Source organism: Beta vulgaris, chromosome 4 (genome assembly GCF_026745355.1).
Source record: "Beta vulgaris subsp. vulgaris cultivar EL10 chromosome 4, EL10.2, whole genome shotgun sequence".
Taxonomy (NCBI): domain Eukaryota; kingdom Viridiplantae; phylum Streptophyta; class Magnoliopsida; order Caryophyllales; family Amaranthaceae; genus Beta; species Beta vulgaris.
The window spans coordinates 52542669-52563739 of NC_079205.1; the positions used below are offsets into that span (position 1 = coordinate 52542669).

Sequence of the window (21071 nt, forward strand, 5' to 3'; positions counted from 1 at the left end):
CAATAGATAAACCAAGATAATACTACCTTTGTTTTTATTTAGTTGCAACAATATCTACTTTTAGGTTTTTTTTATTGGTTGTAATATTTTCCCTTTTTAGGAAATCTTTTGAGATAATTTGACTATATTACCCTTACTTTACATACTCTCCCCATTTAATTACAATACTAGTAGTAGAGACAAGTGGGTCAATTACACTCTCTTTTCTCATTTCTTAAAGTTTGTGCAAATAGGTGAATGTTGTAATTAAATAAAAACAGAGGTAGTATGATAATAGGGAAAATTGAAGTTTAACAAGTCGGTGACAAACCTTAAACCAAATAAAAAAAATAAGATTTTGGTGAAAAAAGGCACTAGAGAAGAAGTAGCAAAACAAGGGCAAAGTTCTACTATAATTCTATTGCATCAAGTACATGATATAGTATATCCAAAAGAACATTATAGTATTATCATATCAACAAAAACTAACCAAAACCTTTTATTGTAGAAAAGAATATAAAAGTTCAAAATTAGGTGGGTGAAAACTGAAAAGTTAGGTTTTATTATTTATATTCACATTATTAGGTTATTTTGGTATTGCATTATATTTGCATTTGAAACAAAACCTCACCAAAATATAATTAGCGGACAAATATGTTTACCAAATCCTTAAGGAAACATCAATCTGGTAAAACAAAAAAATTGTCTTTAAAGTAATTTTCATTAGAATTCTAAAAATCTTGACAACAAAAATCAATAATTTCCCAACTTTTGTTCTTTCTTATCCATAATTTTTGGTGGGCAGTAATGTTTGATTATAGTAGTCAGCAATCCCCTTGAGTTGCGTGCCTCATTTTCCCATCTTTCTTCTTCCTCTCTTTTTTTTTGATCTGATAATTTTTAATTTTTCACATTCAAACAAAAATAAAACCAAATCAAATTAAAAGCAAAAAAGAAAAAAAATTTCATTGCACCCATTTCCAGAAGAACTTCAAAGAACATCAATGGAGTCTTCTGCTCAACGTCGGTTAAAAGCTATTCAATCCCATCTTCTTACTTTTTCCACCGATGATGATCCTGCCTCCATTATCATCCCTTCTCAAACTGCTGGAGAATTTTACCAAGGTATTCTTTTTCTATCTCCTCAATTTATTTATAGTCATCAATGAATATTTATATATGTCAGTATGTGTGTTTTTATGCATAGTTACATCAGTTTTTTAGTGGGCGCATTAAAAGATGCAATTTTTTTGGGAGAAAATGGTACTTATTCTTGAAGTAATCTGTAAATGGAGCTGAATAAGATGGGGCCCTATTTTTTTGGTAGTATAAGGGTTTCTTTTGAGCTTCATGTGATGGGTCTTTTAACTGTATGTTCAAAAATTGGTAGTTGGAATATGAAAAGGGGGGAATTTGTACTTGTAGATTCTTAATTTGGTTTGAACAGATTTTGGGTATTCTGATAGTAGTTTGTTAGGTTACTTTTTCTGGGTTTTTAGCTTTTGAATAATGTGACTTTTGGTGTTTAGGAATGTGCTGTCGTTAATAATATGGAATTTGTGCTTTTTGATGGTTTATTAAGATTTAAAGGCTTGTTTTTATGCCTTTTCTTAGATGCTGTAAAAAAAAAATGTAGGGATTAAGTGTTGTTTCTGAGTTGAAGATACTGGGGTCACTGGTAAATGCTTATAAGAAATGAGAATTAGAATCAAAATGTTCATTAAAAGATTTGGAAATGTGACAATGACAGTTTATACATCAAAACATCTTATAGGGGAGTTTGTAGATCTTTTTGTTTTCTTTAGAAAAGCATCCAATCTTAATTGGATAAAGGCATAAAGCTTGACAATTCTTTACTCACTTTTCCAGGATAATCGGCTCACTTTCTTTTGTACAGTTTGTTAATCCTATCTTTTTACTTGGCCTTTTAGTGTGAAGCTTCATTTTGAGATGTACCACTTTTACTGGTTATCATGTCATGAGTTTTGAATTTTAATTCTTTTGGAAGATACGGCTTAAGGCTTCTGATTGTGCTAATATCAATTAACAAGTAGTGTAATTCTTCCATAAGGAAAATTTAATGTGGAACCCTAGTGGATGAGTTGGTTTGTAGCGAGTTTCTCAGGCTATTTTAAGAGTCATAAAGAATGCAACTCCTTGTGGAGGATAATCTCGAATTTCATTGGGATTCCAAATAAGGCCAATTCTCGAGCTTAGATAAGTTTATACAACTAATGAAGAGATGCAGGTGAAATGACTGCAAAATGAGGGATAATTTACTAGTCATGCGTTGCTTTTTGTTCCTAAGGAGGAGCGAGTATGTTGTGTTCTTCAGGGAGAGTTTACTGACTGACACGGAGTATGAGAATGTATGCGGATTGGGTCGTGTACGAGCTTCAAGCTTTCAGATGTTTAAGGAAGCAAAGGGACAAATTTTTGTGTATGGCCAAAGAATCTTGGCCGTATACTGGCATACGACTGCATTGTGTGATGCATGGAGGGGGAATCGAGAGTTCATATTATTATAAGTTTTACTGTGACAATTTGTCATATATGTGGCTGATACACTTCTATGCAAGGATTAGTTTAATGTTCTGTAAATTTAAAGATCTTTTTGTTGAAAAATTAACTCACATAGTTGATGTCATAACTTGATGTTATGGAGTAAAAATAAGGGAAGAAATGAAAAATAAGAACTTGATCTATGTATGTGCCCTATGGCTATGGATGCTTTGTTAGGCAGTAATAGATTTTCGGAAATTGTGAAAAATCTGTATCTATCTTCTCAAATTTGGATGAGATTTCGTTACAGGTAAAGATGCTACTATTTTATTTACTGAGAGGTGTTGATCACTGCATTTCTTCAGTTCTTATCTAGGTGATAATATACCCATACATTTGTACAATGTCTATCAGTCCATTTTTTTTTCAGAAGATCTCAGCAATCTGAATTGATGCTTTGCACTTATGTAGGTGAAAAGTATAGTGTAGTCCTTCCTGAAAAGTTACAGACAGGAAAATGGAATGTGTACCGGTAGGCTATCTTGTGCTATTTTATTTCATCTGTTCTTATCGCACATTCTTCTCTTATTATGTTTCTTCTCACCATGTTTTTGTTTATATATTTTCTGATATGTGGCTTCATCATACTTTTGAGACAGGTCTGCTCGCTCCCCCGTGAAGCTTGTAAATAGATTCCCAAACCATCCAGAGATTGGGACATTGCATGATAATTTTGTGTGAGATTCTTTCTTGTCTCTGTGGTATGTAGATGGGTTTTGAGTATTTTGAAAGGACTAACAATTTCTAGTTGTATGACATTCATGCAGACATGCAGTTGACAGTTTCCCAGACTACAAGTACTTGGGTACAAGAGTGCGAGTGGATGGAACAGTTGGAGAGTATGCTGACTAATTCTAGCTGATACTCCATATTGAGTTGTGCCAATCGTCAAATATCCACCAAAACAACTGTCATATACTCATATCTTATTACTCTCTTTTTGTTCAGGTACAAATGGATGACTTATGGAGAAGTTAGTAATGCTCGTTCAGCTATAGGATCTGCCCTTCAGAATTATGGTCTATCGAAAGTGAGTCCCTCCCTTCCCCCTCACAAAAAAAAAAAAGAACTGCTATGAATCAACATAGCTTAGATACCAATAAATGCATAAATTGAGGAAGAAGATGAAGATTTGATTGATAAACTGAAAATTACAGAAATTAAAGATAGATTGCCAAGTATTCGAGTGACTTGACACACTCCCAAATGAACTCTTAAAAAGCTCACCCAATTTTTCTCAACAATTTTTTTAACCTCCTTTCTTCTCTCTAATTAACCCTATATATAGAGTAATTTTCTTAACAAAACTACCTAGCTTATTCCCTAAGCTACTCATTACGATAATACCTAAATTACCCTCCCCTAAAATATCAGTTCATAGCAAGAACTTGAGGCCTAATGGCCCGTTTGGTAGTTGGTCATAAATGATGGTAATGGGAATGAATTTGTGTATAAATTTGTGGAAAATATCATTGTCCATTCCCATGGTAATGCTAATTTATCATAAAATGTCCACTTTCCTTCTTGAATTTTCATTCCCATCCAATACCACCTTGTAGGTGGTAATGAGTGGTAATGAAAATTGCTTCCCTTTGGAGCCAAAAACACAAGTTTAGGGGTGAGATTGCTTGCCCATGGAGAAAAAAATGCCTCCCCATGGAGATTTTAAGAGTGCTTCCCTAATAAATTTACACTTAAAAATTCATTCCCATTACCGCAATTTATTAACGACTACCAAACGGGCCGTAAGGGTCATATACATGTATTATGGTTGTTGGAGTGGTAAAATGAGGCTAAGAAGGAACAGGTTCCGCCTCTATTTCTGGCACTTTGTGTCATGCGTGGTTTTGTCACTTTGTGCTTCATTCACAACTATCACCTGATCCTTTCTCTTCATACTTGAGCTGTGAATATTTCAGTTCCGTCAATTAATCTGCTCTTTAAATAATAATTCTACCTATGTTACACACATTAATGACCATTATTTTTCATACAGGGCATGAGTGTTGGACTCTATTTTATCAATAGACCAGAGTGGATAGTTGTGGATCATGCCTGCTCGGCGTATTCATTTATATCAGTTCCCTTGTATGATACACTTGGTATCTATCTATCTAATTGTTCTGTACGTTTCTAGATTATAATTATCTGTTGGATTTTGATATTTGTTTGCTCACCACCTTCAGGTCCAGATGCTGTAAAATATATCGTAAATCATGCTGATGTGCAGGCCGTCTTTTGTGTTCCAGAAACATTGAATTCTGTGAGTCTGCTCTGAGATCTTACTCACCAATTGCTGTTGACTGTAATGTTGTAGTGACTTAAAGCAGAAAAGGTATTTGTGAATACATTATCTAGGAGAAGTAGTGCAAGGGAATTCCTGTGCAATAAAGAGAATTTGAAGTTGAGTGGAAGCATAGCAATTGATGGTGTTCTAGTTTAAGAGGAAGAGAATGTATTAATTCTCAAAGCCAACTTAACCTTATACAATGAAGACTAGTTATTCTACGCTCATTGTCTGCACAAAATGGTCTATAGTGATACATTGCTAACTTGAGAATCATGTAAACATCCGACCTCTCCTTCTAAGCTATCTAGATGACATATATCATCTATCTTAACCAGCTTCATAACTATATGCTGGTATGCTATACGTTAGTAGTGATTGGATTATCTCAACATTTCTTGGTGGTTACCAGATACAAAGGAAGTGCATAGTTGATTTTAGGTTTGCTAGGAATCAATTGTTATCTCCTTGCCTCCACTGCCTCTCTGTTCTCTTTGAAATGTGTAACAATTTGCATTAGACATGAATACAGTAACTTATGTTATCCGTGTTAATGCAGTTGCTGAGCTTTTTGTCGGAGATTCCAACTGCGCGTGTTATAGTGGTATGCTCTGACAGAATCTTTGATTTCATTATTCTGGATGATGAAGTATATGGTTGTTCTGGTTTTCTCATAAACATATTTGAAGCTCTCTTACCAAATCTTCACAGGTAGTGGGAGGGGTGGATGAACACTTGCCATCACTTCCTCAGGCATCAGGGGTTAAGCTTATATCCTATTCAAAGCTATTGAGTCAGGTAAGATCTACATATTTTTTGAATCATTGTAATTTTTGTTTGAAAACCATTTGTCCTTTAGTCGTGCATTTCATTTTCCTTTTGTGATAGATTATTTTCCATATCTAAAATAAAGAGATGAAGTAGATGAATGAGGAAAGTAGGAAACATCTTCTTTAATGTCTGTCACTTGCCCGTGTTACTGAACTAAATTTTTTTAGATTTCTGCAAGTGTTCTTTCACCAAAGCCATCTGTCCGTTGCTTGCAATGTGTGCAGACCCTGTTCGCCTGGGATCTGACTTGTTGGATACCCGAGAATGTATCTGAGTAAGAGTACTCGAAATGACCAGATCCTATCAGATTTAACCTGAGTTCTAATTATACTTGACCCAAAACCGAGTGTGTAATCTAATATGATCTGAAATTATAAATTGAAATATAAATTTTATAATCTTATAGTAGTAATTTAGCTAAATGCAAAATTACTATCTGAATTTTCATAGGAGTTTTGATTCATATCTCGATTCTTACCAAAAGCGCTAGTTTTAGAGCATCTTTATCTAGAAGAACTTTTAGTTTCAATGCCCTCCTACAATTCTGATTATATGTAATATGATTCTAAACCATAGCCAACTTGACCGTACAAGGAAAAAAAACGAATTGAGTGCTATGAACTGACATAGCTTGGACACTTTAATGGCAGAAATTAAGGAAGAAAATGAGTATTTGATTGAAAAAACAGAAATTACAGCAATATGAAATGATAGTTACAAGCTTTCGAGAGGCTTGTTCTCTCCCATTGAACTTAAAAAGCTCACCCAATTTTTCTCAACAATTTTTTTAACCTCCTTTCTTCTCTCTAATTAACCCTATATATAGAGTAATTTTCTTAACAAAATTACCTAGCTTATTCCCTAAGCTACTCATTACGATAATACCTAAATTACCCTCCCCTAAAATATCAGTTCATAGCATTACCGGCCCCCCAAACTTCCACCTTGTCCTCAAGGTGGATAGTAATTAGAACGAAATTCCCGGCCTTGGCAACAATTAGCAATGTCCGTGTGAGAATTGATGCCCGGCTTCCACTGGCGTTCAAGCTCTTCATTGTGGAGTCCTTGTTCTTCCTCTGGTGGTGTAGCTAAGAAAAAGTCAGCCTTGAAGTTGTCATGGGGTAGAAGTAAAGAGTGGTTGAAATTGGGATTTTCAGAGGTAAGATGGAAAGGGGGTGGGTTGAGGAAAGTAAAAGCAGTCTTGAATGGTTTGGTTGTAGAATTTTTTTCTAGATGGGTGAATTTAGATGTGGAAGAAAAAATCAGAAAGTTGGGAGTTTGTGGACTGGACAAGTTGGGAAAGAGAATGGGTTTAAAGATGATTGGGCTGAGATTTAAGTGTGGTGGCCCAAAAACGTGTTCCACACTAGTTGGGGTAAGCATGAAATTAGAAGGAGGGTTGACATCTAGAGCTGAGTTGGGTTGATTAGGTAGGTGGAAAGGGGGGAAAATGGGTTCAGAAATTTGGGCCTCCAAAGTGGGCTCCATCACATTAATTATACAGATTGTAGCTGCTAGCATGTGATTTCTGGCTGACTGGCAGGGGCTTTCTTGGGAAATTACAGTATTGCCCTTAGTAATTGCATCATCTATATTTAGCTTTCCCCTCAAGCTGATCAATGACTCAGCAAATCTTCTCCCATACTCCTCTTTTTGAATCTCCATTTCTGGAATCTTCTGAAAAATTTCTTGAAGCTCCCGGTGCACAGCACCACCTACCACGTCGCCACCGCTCGGGCCACTGCCAGCTGCGCTTGTAATAAACTCCTCTTCTTCGCCGGTTGAACCACCAGCATGACCACCCGCAACTCTGCCGGCGAAGCCCGGACCTCCACCGGAGCCACTAGCTTCAGATCCGCCCTTGAAGAATCCATATTCTTCCCTATTCAATCCACCACATGTTGCAGTTTTACCACCAAACTTGCAATTTCCGGCCAAGAGCACTCTAATCTCCCAGAATTGTTCTGCTCTGATACCATTTGCTATGAACTGACATAGCTTGGACACTTTAATGGCAGAAATTAAGGAAGAAAATGAGTATTTGATTGAAAAAACAGAAATTACAGCAATATGAAATGATAGTTACAAGCTTTCGAGAGGCTTGTTCTCTCCCATTGAACTTAAAAAGCTCACCCAATTTTTCTCAACAATTTTTTAACATCCTTTCTTCTCTCTAATTAACCCTATATATAGAGTAATTTTCTTAACAAAACTACCTAGCTTATTCCCTAAGCTACTCATTACGATAATACCTAAATTACCCTCCCCTAAAATATCAGTTCATAGCACATTTGCTATGAATCAACATAGCTTAGATACCAATAAATGCATAAATTGAGGAAGAAGATGAAGATTTGATTGATAAACTGAAAATTACAGAAATTAAAGATAGATTGCCAAGTATTCGAGTGACTTGACACACTCCCAAATGAACTCTTAAAAGCTCCCTAATATTCTCAACAATTTTCCACCTCTATCACCACCTTGCTCAAATGATGTTCCAATGGCTGCTTCCCTTGCGAAGCTACTAGAACCCCCATAAACTTCAAATGCAGAGGCAACCCCCGCTTGTTTACCGCCAGTATATCCACCAAGGAAGGAAAATGAAGCATTTTCAGATTTATTTTTCGCCGCTTGGTTTAGGCTCACCACCGAACTCACCTTCATCTGATTGTGGTGGATTTCTTCTCCACCTCCACATATGGTGGTTTTGACTTCTTCGAGCAAGCTTGTTGAAGATGCCCCTATTTCTGGAATCTTCTCCACCATGTCTGCTGCCTTATTTTGATGAGACCTCCCTTTCCAAGATTTTGTCGACGTTATACGAAAACGTCGTGCAACCAGCGCCTTCAATTCTTCCCACCGGTAGAACGGTCGACGATGGTGCTCCCATTGGAACCACGACAATGCCTCGCCTTCAAGTCCGACAATTGCAGCCTCTAATTTCTCCTTTTCACTGAACCAGAAAAGATGGAAATAAATTTCCATTTCATCAACCCATTCCTCTGGATTTCGTCCATCAAATAAAGGAAGTTGAAGCTCATTTCGGATGACTTGCAACTTCCTCAAATCTGGATAACAAGGGTTCAAGCTCCACATAATTTTTGCAAATCCCTCTCTAACCAGATTTCGAATCTGCTGCATTTTTTTTTTTTTTTTTTTTTTTTTTTTTTTTTTTTTTTTTGAAAAACTCGAAAAATCAGCACTCTAATCTCCCAGAATTGTTCTGCTCTGATACCATTTGCTATGAACTGACATAGCTTGGACACTTTAATGGCAGAAATTAAGGAAGAAAATGAGTATTTGATTGAAAAAACAGAAATTACAGCAATATGAAATGATAGTTACAAGCTTTCGAGAGGCTTGTTCTCTCCCATTGAACTTAAAAAGCTCACCCAATTTTTCTCAACAATTTTTTTAACCTCCTTTCTTCTCTCTAATTAACCCTATATATAGAGTAATTTTCTTAACAAAACTACCTAGCTTATTCCCTAAGCTACTCATTACGATAATACCTAAATTACCCTCCCCTAAAATATCAGTTCATAGCATTGAGCTCACTTGGAACCCTACAAGACCGACACCTAATACATCTGTTTTGATTGAATTTGACTCGAATACTTGTTGTCTTGTTGAACCCATCCACAATAACCACCTCTCTGCTGAATCTTTGCCCCCACTGATGGATACATAGCTGAAAGCTTACCTGCTTCAGCACTTAATGGGTGTATGCTAACTACATGAATCAAGCTGATCTTGACTTTTTACTCCAGAACTCGTGAACTATAATTTGAAGCTCGACTTGGACTTGATATCTGAAACTCGAGTTAGAATTGAAACACACTTGTGATAAATTATTTTATATATATTATAAAAAAATTTAAAATTTGTATTAGTTTAAAAATGATAAATTGAATATATCTTTGTTTCTAAATACTTGCAACCTAAGTAGAATGATATGCAAATCAAATACTTGCAATCTAAGTAGAATGATATACAAATCAAGGACAAGAGAGAAAGGGGAAGGGGTAAAAGCATATGGGTCGAGCCCACTAAATTATGCAGGATGGGAAAGTGGTTAGTTGGAGATATGCTTGTCCACTTTCTCTTTCTTCCTTGATTTGCGTAGACAAACAGGTCGCCCGGGCCATGTTTGAGTCACATGACTTCTGGTCATTTTCTGGTTCGGTTGCTTGTGGTTTGGGTTGACCCAACAGTTAAAGAAGTTTGAAGACACCTTTGCTTTTCCATTCTTTAGTGTGATATATTACGAGTATACGGCCCAGTCTCAACCATTTTTACAAAATATATGCTTCAAATAGCTAGTCATAATAGACATAGTCATGGTCCATCCAACCATACAAATGATATTTATGCCAGCAGAAACCATGTTCAATACAACGACAATAATAAATGAAGTGTTTTTTGCAGAAGAGTTTCATATTATTACTCTAAAGTCTAAATGCTCGAAATTTTGGGTCAAATGGTCGAAAACAGGTCAATTCCTCATACCCAGTAATTGTTGGATCGGTCAGGTTGGCATAATCTGTGTCACAAAAAGTTGATCAAATCAATCAAATTTGGGCTGCATCACGGGTCAGGTTGATTCTTGATAGGTTTAGTGGCAAGAATTTAGAAAAATAGAGGAAGTATATACTCCCTCCGTTTTTTTTATAGATGTAACATATTGACTTTGGGCACTATTCATCCAACACACTTTGACCATTAATTGTTATTTATACATAAGAAAAAATATAGTAATGTGGGATCTTATTTGATTCGTCACGGTATACACTAACCAAATATATATTTTTTATAATTTTTACTTTTATATAATTAGAGATATTATCTGTCAAAGTTGTGCCTCGACAAATGTGAAAAGTCCAATGTTACATCTAAAAAAAACGGAGGGAGTATAAATTATGTGGTTGTCGCCATTTATTCGTGCTGAGTACTACTTGTTAGTTGACTAGTTGTTCTATTCAACTCATTCATGTCTGGAGTTAGCTCATAAATTGTGACTCGGTTTGAGATAGAGTAGCTTGCGAGTTGTCTCATCTAATTAGCATTCCTACCAATTATGGTAGTTTGTGTAATAAATTTCTGGCAAGTGGAAATATAAAAGAAAATTAGAGAAAGCAACCAAAGTATGACATCTCTAAATGTAACATTGCCGATTTTAAGCATTGTAGACTCTTTAGTGGCCGTAATCAAGATGTGCTTTATGGGTTCTTTATTCTCATATGTAATGTGTGAATATCTAATATTTATATGTATATAAAAAATTCAAGCACCCACATAGGGATGGGCATGACTTCTATCAAATCCACCACCGCCCCTCTGTCCATGGAGAGTACAGAATATTATCCGTTTATTCCCTTTACTAATCTAGGCAGACTTATAACCTTCCAGCTATGGTTTGTGCCTAAAATACCCGCTTCTATTGGCCTTCTTACTATCCCTAAGCGCGGCAGATAATTAAAACCTATAGTCTAATACAGCTTGGATCCCCTATCTTTATTCTACTTTTATTGGAGTAGGATCAAGTTTAGAAAAACTTTGTGATAACGGAAAAAATGATCCCAATTTCTAGATAAGTTCTTGGGATGCTTCTTGATTCCAATCTAACTCATCAACCGTGCCACTGCCATTACTTCAATTTGCATCAAGTGACATGTAATGCTCCCGTGAAATAGGTTTAAAATCCATGTCAGAAAGTTTTAGCTAGGTTTCATGCCGCATGTTGGCTGGTCTGTGTTGAATAAACTGCTTGATGATAGTCTTTTCTACTTCAAATGAAACTATGATCCTAGTTGTATGTGTATGCTGCTTTGATCTCTTTATTGTTTAAATGTAATGATGTTGCAATCACTATACTCCTTATTCAATAGTACATGGGTTGCATATATTCCATTACCAGGTGTTAGACAGTTGCATTCAGTATTCAGTATTCGGTATACAGCATTCGCAACTGGAGATGTATATAGCCATTTAGGAATTTTTTCATGGACTTTCTATGAAATTCTTCTAGTTTATTTTTTTCCTTTTTCGTAATGGAGATATTCAGGTGTCTGCAAGGCTGCGTACATCCGAACCACCTTACTGCACCTTGGGTGGGAGTCTCTTTAGAGATGGGCAACTTTGATATTCTAATAAGTGTAACTAAGGATCTGTGCTTTTTTTTTTTTTTTTTGGTAATCATCATAATAAACTACACTACTGAAACAAAGTGAAATATATACAATGAGTAATAATGACATAATTTCAATTGATTTTCAATAAGAATGTGCAGGTTTTCTTGGCCTTTGTATTATTTCAACTTTCAAATTTGAATTCATTTTGACGGGGGCCGAGCAATATATCATTCTTTGGCTTTGATGTCAGCTTATCTGACCGCTGCACCTCTTATTTGTTGTGAAGTACTACCTCCGTTTGTTTTTAATTGTTACACTAAACTTTGGGGGATAACCAAAGGCAAGGCTCAAAAAAGCATGACAGAAGTGCACGAAAAGCTGATTTTGTTTTGGGAAATGTAAAAAAACATTAAAGTATTGGAGGAGAGAGAAAAGTGGGTAGGTGGGATAGTTTGTGGTGGGTTAATAAAATGGGTGGTGGGCCAAATGAGGTAGAAAAGTGAGTAAATGTGATGTGACATGTTACCATATATAGATAAAGTGAACTGTAACAATTAAAAGATAACGGATGTAGTAGTAGGTGATGATGGTTCTAGACCAAAATTTTAATAGGAGGAGCTTCTTATTGCACTCTCAGCATGAGCATTTTGGTATCCTGAAAAGTTTAACATAGGATCTGTTGGTTCTATAGGTTTCTGTGATCTTCTTCAATTTATCTGATGACTGAGCAGCATAGTTATGTGTTTATTGATGTATCCATCTTTTCAGGGCCGAGCAAGACTTCAGCCGTTTTGCCCTCCCACCCCTGATGATATTGCTACAATATGTTATACTAGTGGCACAACTGGGACACCGAAGGTACAAAATTTTCTGTCCCTTGGAGGAAACAATATACTTATATTGATGGCTTATATATTTGTTCAACTTGAAGGGAGCTGTTTTGACACATGGAAATTTAATTGCAAGTGCTGCCGGCATGAGTATCCCCACCAAATTTCATCCTACTGATGTGTAAGTAACTGAATAGGCTTAGTTTGTTAATCATTTCTCTTTATTTCTTACATTTGTATGTTTTTGACAGTTATATATCCTATCTTCCATTGGCACACATATATGAACGAGCGAACCAGATCCTGTCAGTCTACTATGGTGTTGCTGTCGGCTTCTATCAAGGGGTACTTGATATAACCTTCTCAGCATTTTTTTTTTGTTGGGGAATGTTGGATAATGTCCTGGTTACTATTTTTCTTTCCTTCTCCTGATATTATCTTTAGTTTCTTTTAAGAGTGTTGAATCATAAAGGACATTTTCTTATTGTGTTGTCAGATTTTTGATATATTGGCTGTTATGTTTACTTTTTCTAAACAGGACAACTTGAAACTGATGGATGATCTGCTGGCATTGCGTCCGACCATTTTTTGCAGTGTTCCTCGACTCTACAACAGAATATATGCTGGGTAAATTAAAAGCTACTGTCATCTGGAATCCTAATGTTGGGCTTGTGTCACCTAGGTCTCTCTGATATAGTCTGTGTTTTAGGATTATCAACGCTGTAAAGACTTCCGGGGCTCTTAAAGAAAGGCTCTTCAATGCTGCTTATAGTTCAAAGAAGCAAGCGATAATGAATGGTATTGAGAACTTCTAATTCTCCTCCTTCCAAATGTCCATATACTTGGCATGAAATGACTTTTTGGAATTCTTCAATAGCTGACAATGGACATTGCTCTTGTTTTCTGAGTTCGAAAATAAGAGGATACTTCATCATCTTACTGATTAGTATAGTTGATAACATTTCTGATTAGTACGTTAACCTATAATACTATGACCCTTGCTGTGTACTGGTCTACTGGATGAACAGCTAAAGTTATTATGGCCTATGTGTTTCCCCCTATTTTTACAATAGGCTTACAGCTCCATTATCTTGCTTGTCCCAAGAACCCTTCTTTCCCCCTTCTTCATTATCTTACTCCTTTCCCCGTGGTGCCTGTGTAAATCTTTTTGCTTGTCCCTTGTGCAATGATTTCATTTGTTACAAAAAATAAAGAGAACTCAAGTAAATAATTTGATGTTGTAGTTAATTATTTGTTCATATTGCCGCTTATTTGGATGCCATATCTCTAGGGAGAAACCCATCACAAATCTGGGACAAGCTAGTATTCAATAAAATTAAGGCGAAGCTTGGCGGCAGAGTTCGCTTCATGGGTTCTGGTGCTTCACCACTGTCGCCTGATGTCATGGACTTCCTGAAAGTGTAAGTTAATAATGGTTATGAAGTGAGTGAAACGTACTGAATTTAAGTGCCTCCTTTAATACAGTTTCTAGTATCACTTATAGCAAATATGATACCAACCTTTGTACCTCTCGAATTCTAGGTGCTTCGGCTGCCAAGTGATTGAAGGATACGGTATGACTGAGACCTCCTGTGTCATATGCTCGATGGAAGAAGGAGACAACTTGTCAGGTCATGTTGGTTCCCCTAATCCTGCTTGTGGTAAGTTCAGTTTCGCTTGAATGACATCAACTGAATACAGGCATACTGACCGCTACATCTTCTGTCCCCATTTGTTTGCCCCTTAGAACTTTATTTACTTTTGAAATTTTTGGTTCGGTGTAGTTGATGTTAGACAAAAGTAGTGGGGACCAAATAGAGTGAAAGAGAGAGTAAAGTGGTGATCCCCATTGTCAATTTTGGTATGGGAAATCTTTTGGATATATTCCCAAATAGGAAATCGGGGCCAACAAAAAGGAACGGTGGGTAGTAGAAATTAGTTGCAATTACATAGACAAATCATCTTTCTACCAAGAAAAGATAAAAAGATGAACAGGGGTTTGTCCCTTAATAGTTTGATCATTCCTACTTTCTTTGTTTCAGAACTTGCAACCAAGCTCCTCAGCTTATAGTTTTAGGAGGATGATATACCAGGTGATGGAAAAAGTTGATTAAAATAATTTGAACACCGATGGTGATTGGGTTGTTGAGTGTGTATCTTATTTAAATTAAATTTACTGCTTCCCTTGTCTAGCATCCTCCTAAAACTGGGTGCCAAAAACTTGGTTGCAAGTATATTGAAACAAAGGAAGTATATGCCATTTATTGGAGGAGATTATCTTGTCTTTTCTTTGGTTCTGAGCTGTGAGGCTATGATAAAACAAAAATGTCTCTACTTTAATGCATAGTGGAATATTGCCAAATGTCTTTCAAGTTTTGTTCTTATGTTTGTAGTATCTTCCTGATGATATTCATATGTGTATGATAACCTATGTTAAGCTACTTATTGTCTTTTGAACCATTATGTATTGTAAGAAAAAATGATTTTCTGCACTGGATATTTTTTTGCAATTCCAGAGGTAAAATTGGTCGATGTTCCTGAAATGAATTACACATCTGAGGATCAGCCATACCCTCGTGGTGAAATATGCGTTCGGGGGCCCATCGTATTCAAAGGCTACTTTAAAGATGAAGTCCAAACGTATGCATTTTCTTTTTTTCTGCTTAATTTTATGTTCTATTGACTTGATATTTGAAAACCTCAACTTAATTGACTGCTTCAGGAGAGAAGTAATTGATGATGACGGTTGGCTTTACACTGGAGATATAGGGTTGTGGTTACCTGGAGGCCGCCTCAAGATAATTGACAGGTGGGTGTGCTCAATTTAGGACATAATGAGAAGGGTGTGCCTGTAAAATATATTATGCTAGTAGTATTTGTTGTTAATTGTCTTCATAACCATATACCTCTGGTATCAAATTGTAGTTTGAGTTGGGTAATAGTGTGTTGAACTACTAAAAAGGAATTTCATCAATATAGGCCTTAGCCATTTCGCACTATTTTAAAGACTGTCAACAAGTTTTGGTTCAGGCTATACTTCACAATTCACAATGCTGTGTGTAGCATGTGATGATCACAGATAATAGGAAATTATTATGTATATGGACATTGCTAAGTATATAGTGTCTTTATGTTGAACTTAGAAATGATATGATCATATTTATACCTGATATAAGACAACAACAAAATAGATCAGGCACATATACACTTTCAAAACTTAATTTGTTAAATCGCTGCTTGAATATCTCAAACTTGGACAATATCCTACTTATTAATAACATTGGCAACATTTTACTCTCTTATGAAACTAAATAACTGATACTTACAATATTTGGAAAATTAGTTTCTTTAGCAATATGGTAAAATGTGGGTGTCATGGATCTTATAAGCGCAATACTACAGGCAGCCTAATCCCAAAACGTGTTAGGTTTAAAGATTATTTAGAAGTCAGTATTGATGGTCATACTGTTGTAGCAATCATATGGAGCTGGCTTGGCTAACTATTGCCATTGTTGTGGGATGGGTTTCCACTGACATGGCCAGTGGATAGTAGGTTGCTCAAGGATGTTATGGATATGGTGGTGGACAAAAATCTGTAGGGGACGTGAAGAGGGAGTTTGGAAACTGCAGAGATGGAGGTTGATGTTGGTATTGAGTATTTGGGGGTAAGCTGTTCTTTTAAAGCATAGTAGCCAAATGTCGCATTTTGTTCTTCGCATTCAGATCAATTATTGCATTGATCTGTTGCTGAGCTCCCAGATGGGAATCGAGAACGAATTGGCCTAGATTAGTCTTGCCCATCTCAATGTGTACATATGGCGGAATGTGGGAGGGAGAGAAGAAGGGACATGGTGGTGGAAGATAAAGAAGAGTGAGCAAGATAAAAAAAAGCAGGGTGGGCAGGTGGAAGAAGGGGAGGTGTTGGAGAAGCCTGACTGTGGGTGGAAATGAGAAATAGTGGTGGAAGCTTCTGAGGGTTTGAATTCCTTTCTTTAGCATTGGGTAACCAAACATGATAGAGAAGATTCGAATCCTATCCCTAAAACGAAACAAAAAAAATAGTTTTCCTTTCTTGATTATGTCTGTCTTATAACAATCCAAAGGACCACTTTGTTAACTTAATTTACAATTGCACTGTAATCTAAATTGATATAAAATGCTGTTTTAACAATATAATAAACCTATAATCTTACATGGATATTGTGAAATGGCTTTTATGCTTGCATTGAGTATTGTAGATGGCTTGTATCGAAATTCAAAACAGAAAGTTTAAAGCCTTTGTAAGATACGGAGGGAATATCTTGACTGATGATTTTTCAGAGAATTACCTGTAAAGACATGCTGATACACTTCAAAGGATATTTTCCTTTCAATGAGTCAGTGTGCAGCAAAGTTTCACACTTGCCAGTATGGAGGATTTAACCAGGGAATTCCTGAAATTATATGTCTGAAATCTGAACACATATCCGGCAAATATTAAGAGTTGATCAATGGTATACTAGAGTTTTTGGTAGAAGAAGAGTTCACTGTACCAAATCATTGCACTCTCTGGCTCTCTGCTATTGGTGTTGAACTTTAAACCTGTCACTATCACGTGTTAGGACCAACTGAGCATTAAAAATGTAAGCATAGAGAATAGAGATGAGAAATTTGAAGTGTTGGCTTATGAAAGGAATACTTGACTTAGGTTGTGTTTGGTTCATAAGAAAGCATTTTGAATTCAATTCTATATTCTAGGAAGTATATTACAATAAAATTAGGTTTCATACCTGACTGGTTTCTTGATAGAGTATAAGAGAGAATGAGAAATAGGGAAATGTAGGGGAGGGTACGGAAAGGAGGAGAGGAGGAAGGTGAGAAATAGGGTGGAAAATACGGCATTTCTTCCTTACTGAAGGAAACATATTTTCGCCATAGGGAGATTTGTGTGAAATTATTTTCACCCTGTAGAAATCCAAATAACGGTAAATGGGAAAACCACTTTTCTCAGAAAATTATTTTCCCCACTAAACACAGCCTAGTACTCTAATCTTATAGATGACAGTTACAAAAACAACTTAAGAACATACTCTGAAGCATCAATCACAATTAATACGATCACCTATGCTTGCGCCTATAAGCTTCAGTGATCCTTTTCATGTGCGTGTATTTGGAGAATTTAGCCATTTGCTATGAATTGTCAAAGTTTCAAATATATATAAAAAAGCTTACATCTTTTTGTTGAATGGCTTTCCTGGATCTTTTTGGGAGAGCTCCATGCTTTCTAGAGGAGCTTAATAGATATTCAAATGTATAATGTTGAAAAGTTGCTTTTGGTGGATCTAGTTGTTCTACAACTTAATGAAGATTATTAGGGGCTCATAATTCTACTTTGATACAGTTGACCTTTGCCAAAAGAATCATGTCAATAATATTAGCCCTTTCATTGCACCGCCTGTGCATTTTCTTTTCAATTATAATGCTGGAGCGACAAAAATATTTCCTGTCTTTTGTCCATTGAGCTTGTTTTTCTTCTTGTGGCAGGAAAAAGAATATCTTCAAACTAGCACAAGGAGAGTACATAGCACCAGAGAAAATTGAGAACGTATATGCTAAGTGCAAATTTGTAGCACAGTGCTTTGTCTATGGTAGGATTATACGAGGCACTTGTTATTTAACTGCATTGTTGAAAATTGGCATTACTTATGCACGACGTTTTTGACAGGTGATAGCTTAAATTCCTGTTTGGTAGCTGTTGTCTCTGTCGATCCAGATGTTTTGAAGGATTGGGCTTCGGGGGAGGGCTTGAAGGTAGTTTATGATATATTTGTACTTCATGACATAGTGATGCAAACTCAGTGCCAATAAAATCAATAAATCATGCTTGCTGAGTTGCTGGCACTTGACTGTTTAGCATCATCATATTGTAGCTGATACTACGTCACAGTTGTGGTACCCTTAAAAAATGCTTTCTTGGCACCTAGTTGTTTAATCATCATATTGTGCTGGTTTAGCTGATACTGTGTCTTTGATTGCATTTGGTGTGTCACATAGTAGGGTATTTTGTTCCTGTAACTGAGTAGCCATTGTTGGGTTGAGACAATGGTTATTTTACATTACAGGCTTATATTCTTAATTATTTGTTGATAAGGAAGCCAATATTACCATCTTTCCACTAATATATATTTGAAATGCACGGATGCAGTATGAAGATTTAGGGCAGCTGTGTAAACATCCAAGAGCAAAGGCTGCAGTTCTTTCTGAGATGGATGCTTTGGGAAGGGAGGCTGGGGTGAGTTCCTTTCTTGTTTGTTTGGTCCAACTTGGCCATTGAGAATCTTTTCTAACTTATCTTGATGTCACTACACTCAGTTGAGAGGGTTTGAGTTCGTCAAAGCTGTTACCTTGGTACCTGAACCATTTACTGTCGAAAATGGTCTTCTCACTCCAACATTTAAGGTAGTCGTCTTCCTTCCCCTCTGTATTTGTGTTAATGTTTGCTGCAGTACAAATAGGAATTTACATTCTTTCTATCCACGAACATTGAGTTTTTTTTTTTTCATTTTTTTCATTTTTGATATATATGGTGATATGAGTTGATCTCAGCTTAACCTTCGCGAGCTCCAAACTATAAGGCTCGGCTCATAAGTCAACTTAAGTAATCTGAACTTGAGTTACAAAGTCAATGTTTCCATTATGAACTTTTTGCGAAAATGTAGATTTCATCACAAACTCTTTTCTCGTAACTCACAAGTCATAACTAATTTATTTCATATATTTGATGCTGCTCACATGCTTTGAGAATTGAGATCAATTAAGCTTAGTTTTGTTGTGCTTGGCTCAGTGAGCTTTCTTGCACTGAGCTTTGACTAACTCAAGCTCGAGTAATTTGCGAGCAAGTTAGGCTCATTATCTGCACCTTAACCTATAAATTTCTTAGATTCTTGACTGGTCTTATCCTTGTCTAACTTTGCCAGGTAAAGAGACCTCAAGCAAAGGTTTACTTTGAGAGAGAAATAGGGGAAATGTACTCTCTACTTTCAAAAGTTGATCCAGCACAGTCAAAGTTGTGATGGAAATTGATTCTGTGAAACAACAGTTCAGGACAATAACCTATTCGGAGCGGAGCGGGAGCAACTTAATTGATGCAATCTTATGCAGAATATAAAGAAGAAAGAAAGAGAAAATTTGCCTGTATTATGCTAGCATCAGTTGTATTTCATTCTAGTATGACCAAGATGTTATAATCATTAGATTTATTTTTTGTGTGGGCTTCCTTCACCTTTCCAAACACAAAAGAGAAAAGAAGAGAAAGGTATATTAGCAGTTTTCTGGAAGGTGGCTAATACTCATAAATCATAAGAGTGCCTGCTATGTTGTGAGGCTTGTTAATGTTATTTGATTCATGCCTGTTGTAATAGGATGCATGTCTATTGTCTAGTTGGTGGTTAAAATAAAATTCTACAATTGTATATTTCAAAAGATTTTACAGACTGTTACTTGAGTACCTTCCCTTCTTGGGTTGTAATTAATTAATTATGATAAGGGTGTCGATACCTTCTACAATTCTACTTGTATGTATGGTCCTTTATTTTCCATAAGAATTAGTTACCCTATTTGATAGCCTGATGCTGTTTACTGCTCTCAAAGATAGGACAAAGGAAAGATCTACTTTTGGGCAGATTCTAAATGATATCTATAGTATTCTTTATGCATTGTATGAATTTTTCTTTTAGTTGTGTTAGGAGATCAGGGAACCAGGTAGCCCATGTTTTGGCCAACAAAAAGTCTTAAGAGTATGATGAACTTATCGTCTGATTTGAAGAAGCTCCGTCTGATGTAATGGGGGTGGTGTATGGAGGTTAATCGGATGAATAACGTGCTCAGCTTTTCTGTCAAAAAAAAGAAAGATCTCTTTTATAAAGTGATCCATATTTTCCCTTCTCAATAAACAATTCATGAATAGTGTGTATTCACTTAAATTTTCAGTTATGATTAAATACAATGTTAGGGTCGTTATTGACATCTTATAGGCCCGGAGCGGCATAAAAGGTTAGAACCCCTTATATATGGTGGCGGAACTAGAATATTGCCACTAAGTATCTTTTTCATCTAACACTTACCTATGAGTCTACCTATGTTACTCTGACACTCTGTTCAACCTCGCGTGTCGACTAGACACGGCGCACACGACGCGCGACACGCCTGGAAATGGGTGTCGATACGCGTATCGGAAAAGTGTCGCCTATCAGACACCCATTTGGGAAAAATGAGAAAAAAACGCAGAGAGAGTAGGGGGAACAATTATCTAATTCATTGCACTTGCCTTCAAAATTTGTAATTTAGGGCATGCTATCGGTTACAGCGGTCGAGTTGAGTTGAAATTTGCCGGAAAAGTTCTGCCATTACTGGTTAAAAGAAGAACCAGAGAGAGGGAGAAGAGAGATAGGAGATGGCGTGATGGGGAAG

General features: G+C 36.3%; 1 protein-coding gene and 1 long non-coding RNA gene across 2 annotated transcripts; one reads left to right on the plus strand and one right to left on the minus strand.

The window, feature by feature from the left end:
* Positions 1-553: 553 nt before the first annotated feature.
* LOC104890838 (long chain acyl-CoA synthetase 7, peroxisomal) lies at positions 554-20168 on the plus strand. The gene is made up of 23 exons (XM_010676446.4): positions 554-1104; positions 2953-3013; positions 3141-3218; positions 3309-3380; positions 3490-3571; positions 4538-4643; positions 4728-4804; positions 5388-5432; positions 5540-5626; positions 12562-12651; positions 12725-12804; positions 12875-12968; positions 13162-13250; positions 13333-13421; positions 13915-14044; positions 14166-14284; positions 15140-15263; positions 15346-15432; positions 18147-18250; positions 18328-18413; positions 18808-18894; positions 18975-19061; positions 19580-20168. The coding sequence occupies exons 1-23, from the start codon at positions 984-986 to the stop codon at positions 19673-19675; spliced, it is 2091 nt and encodes a 696-aa protein (XP_010674748.1). The 5' UTR covers positions 554-983; the 3' UTR covers positions 19676-20168.
* Positions 7994-9206, minus strand: LOC125496287 (uncharacterized). The gene is made up of 2 exons (XR_007272956.2): positions 9082-9206; positions 7994-8130 (listed from the first exon to the last, which is right to left on the minus strand). It is a non-coding gene; the product is annotated as an uncharacterized LOC125496287 (long non-coding RNA).
* Positions 20169-21071: the final 903 nt, after the last annotated feature.

Excerpts from the sequence above, each read along its gene's own strand:
- LOC104890838 (XM_010676446.4), top strand. The coding sequence starts at position 984 with ATGGAGTCTTCTGCTCAACGTCGGTTAAAAGCTATTCAATCCCATCTT. Across the intron at positions 1,105-2,952 it reads TGCTGGAGAATTTTACCAAG|GTGAAAAGTATAGTGTAGTC; the intron begins GTATTCTTTTTC and ends GCACTTATGTAG. Across the intron at positions 12,652-12,724 it reads GCACAACTGGGACACCGAAG|GGAGCTGTTTTGACACATGG; the intron begins GTACAAAATTTT and ends TTCAACTTGAAG.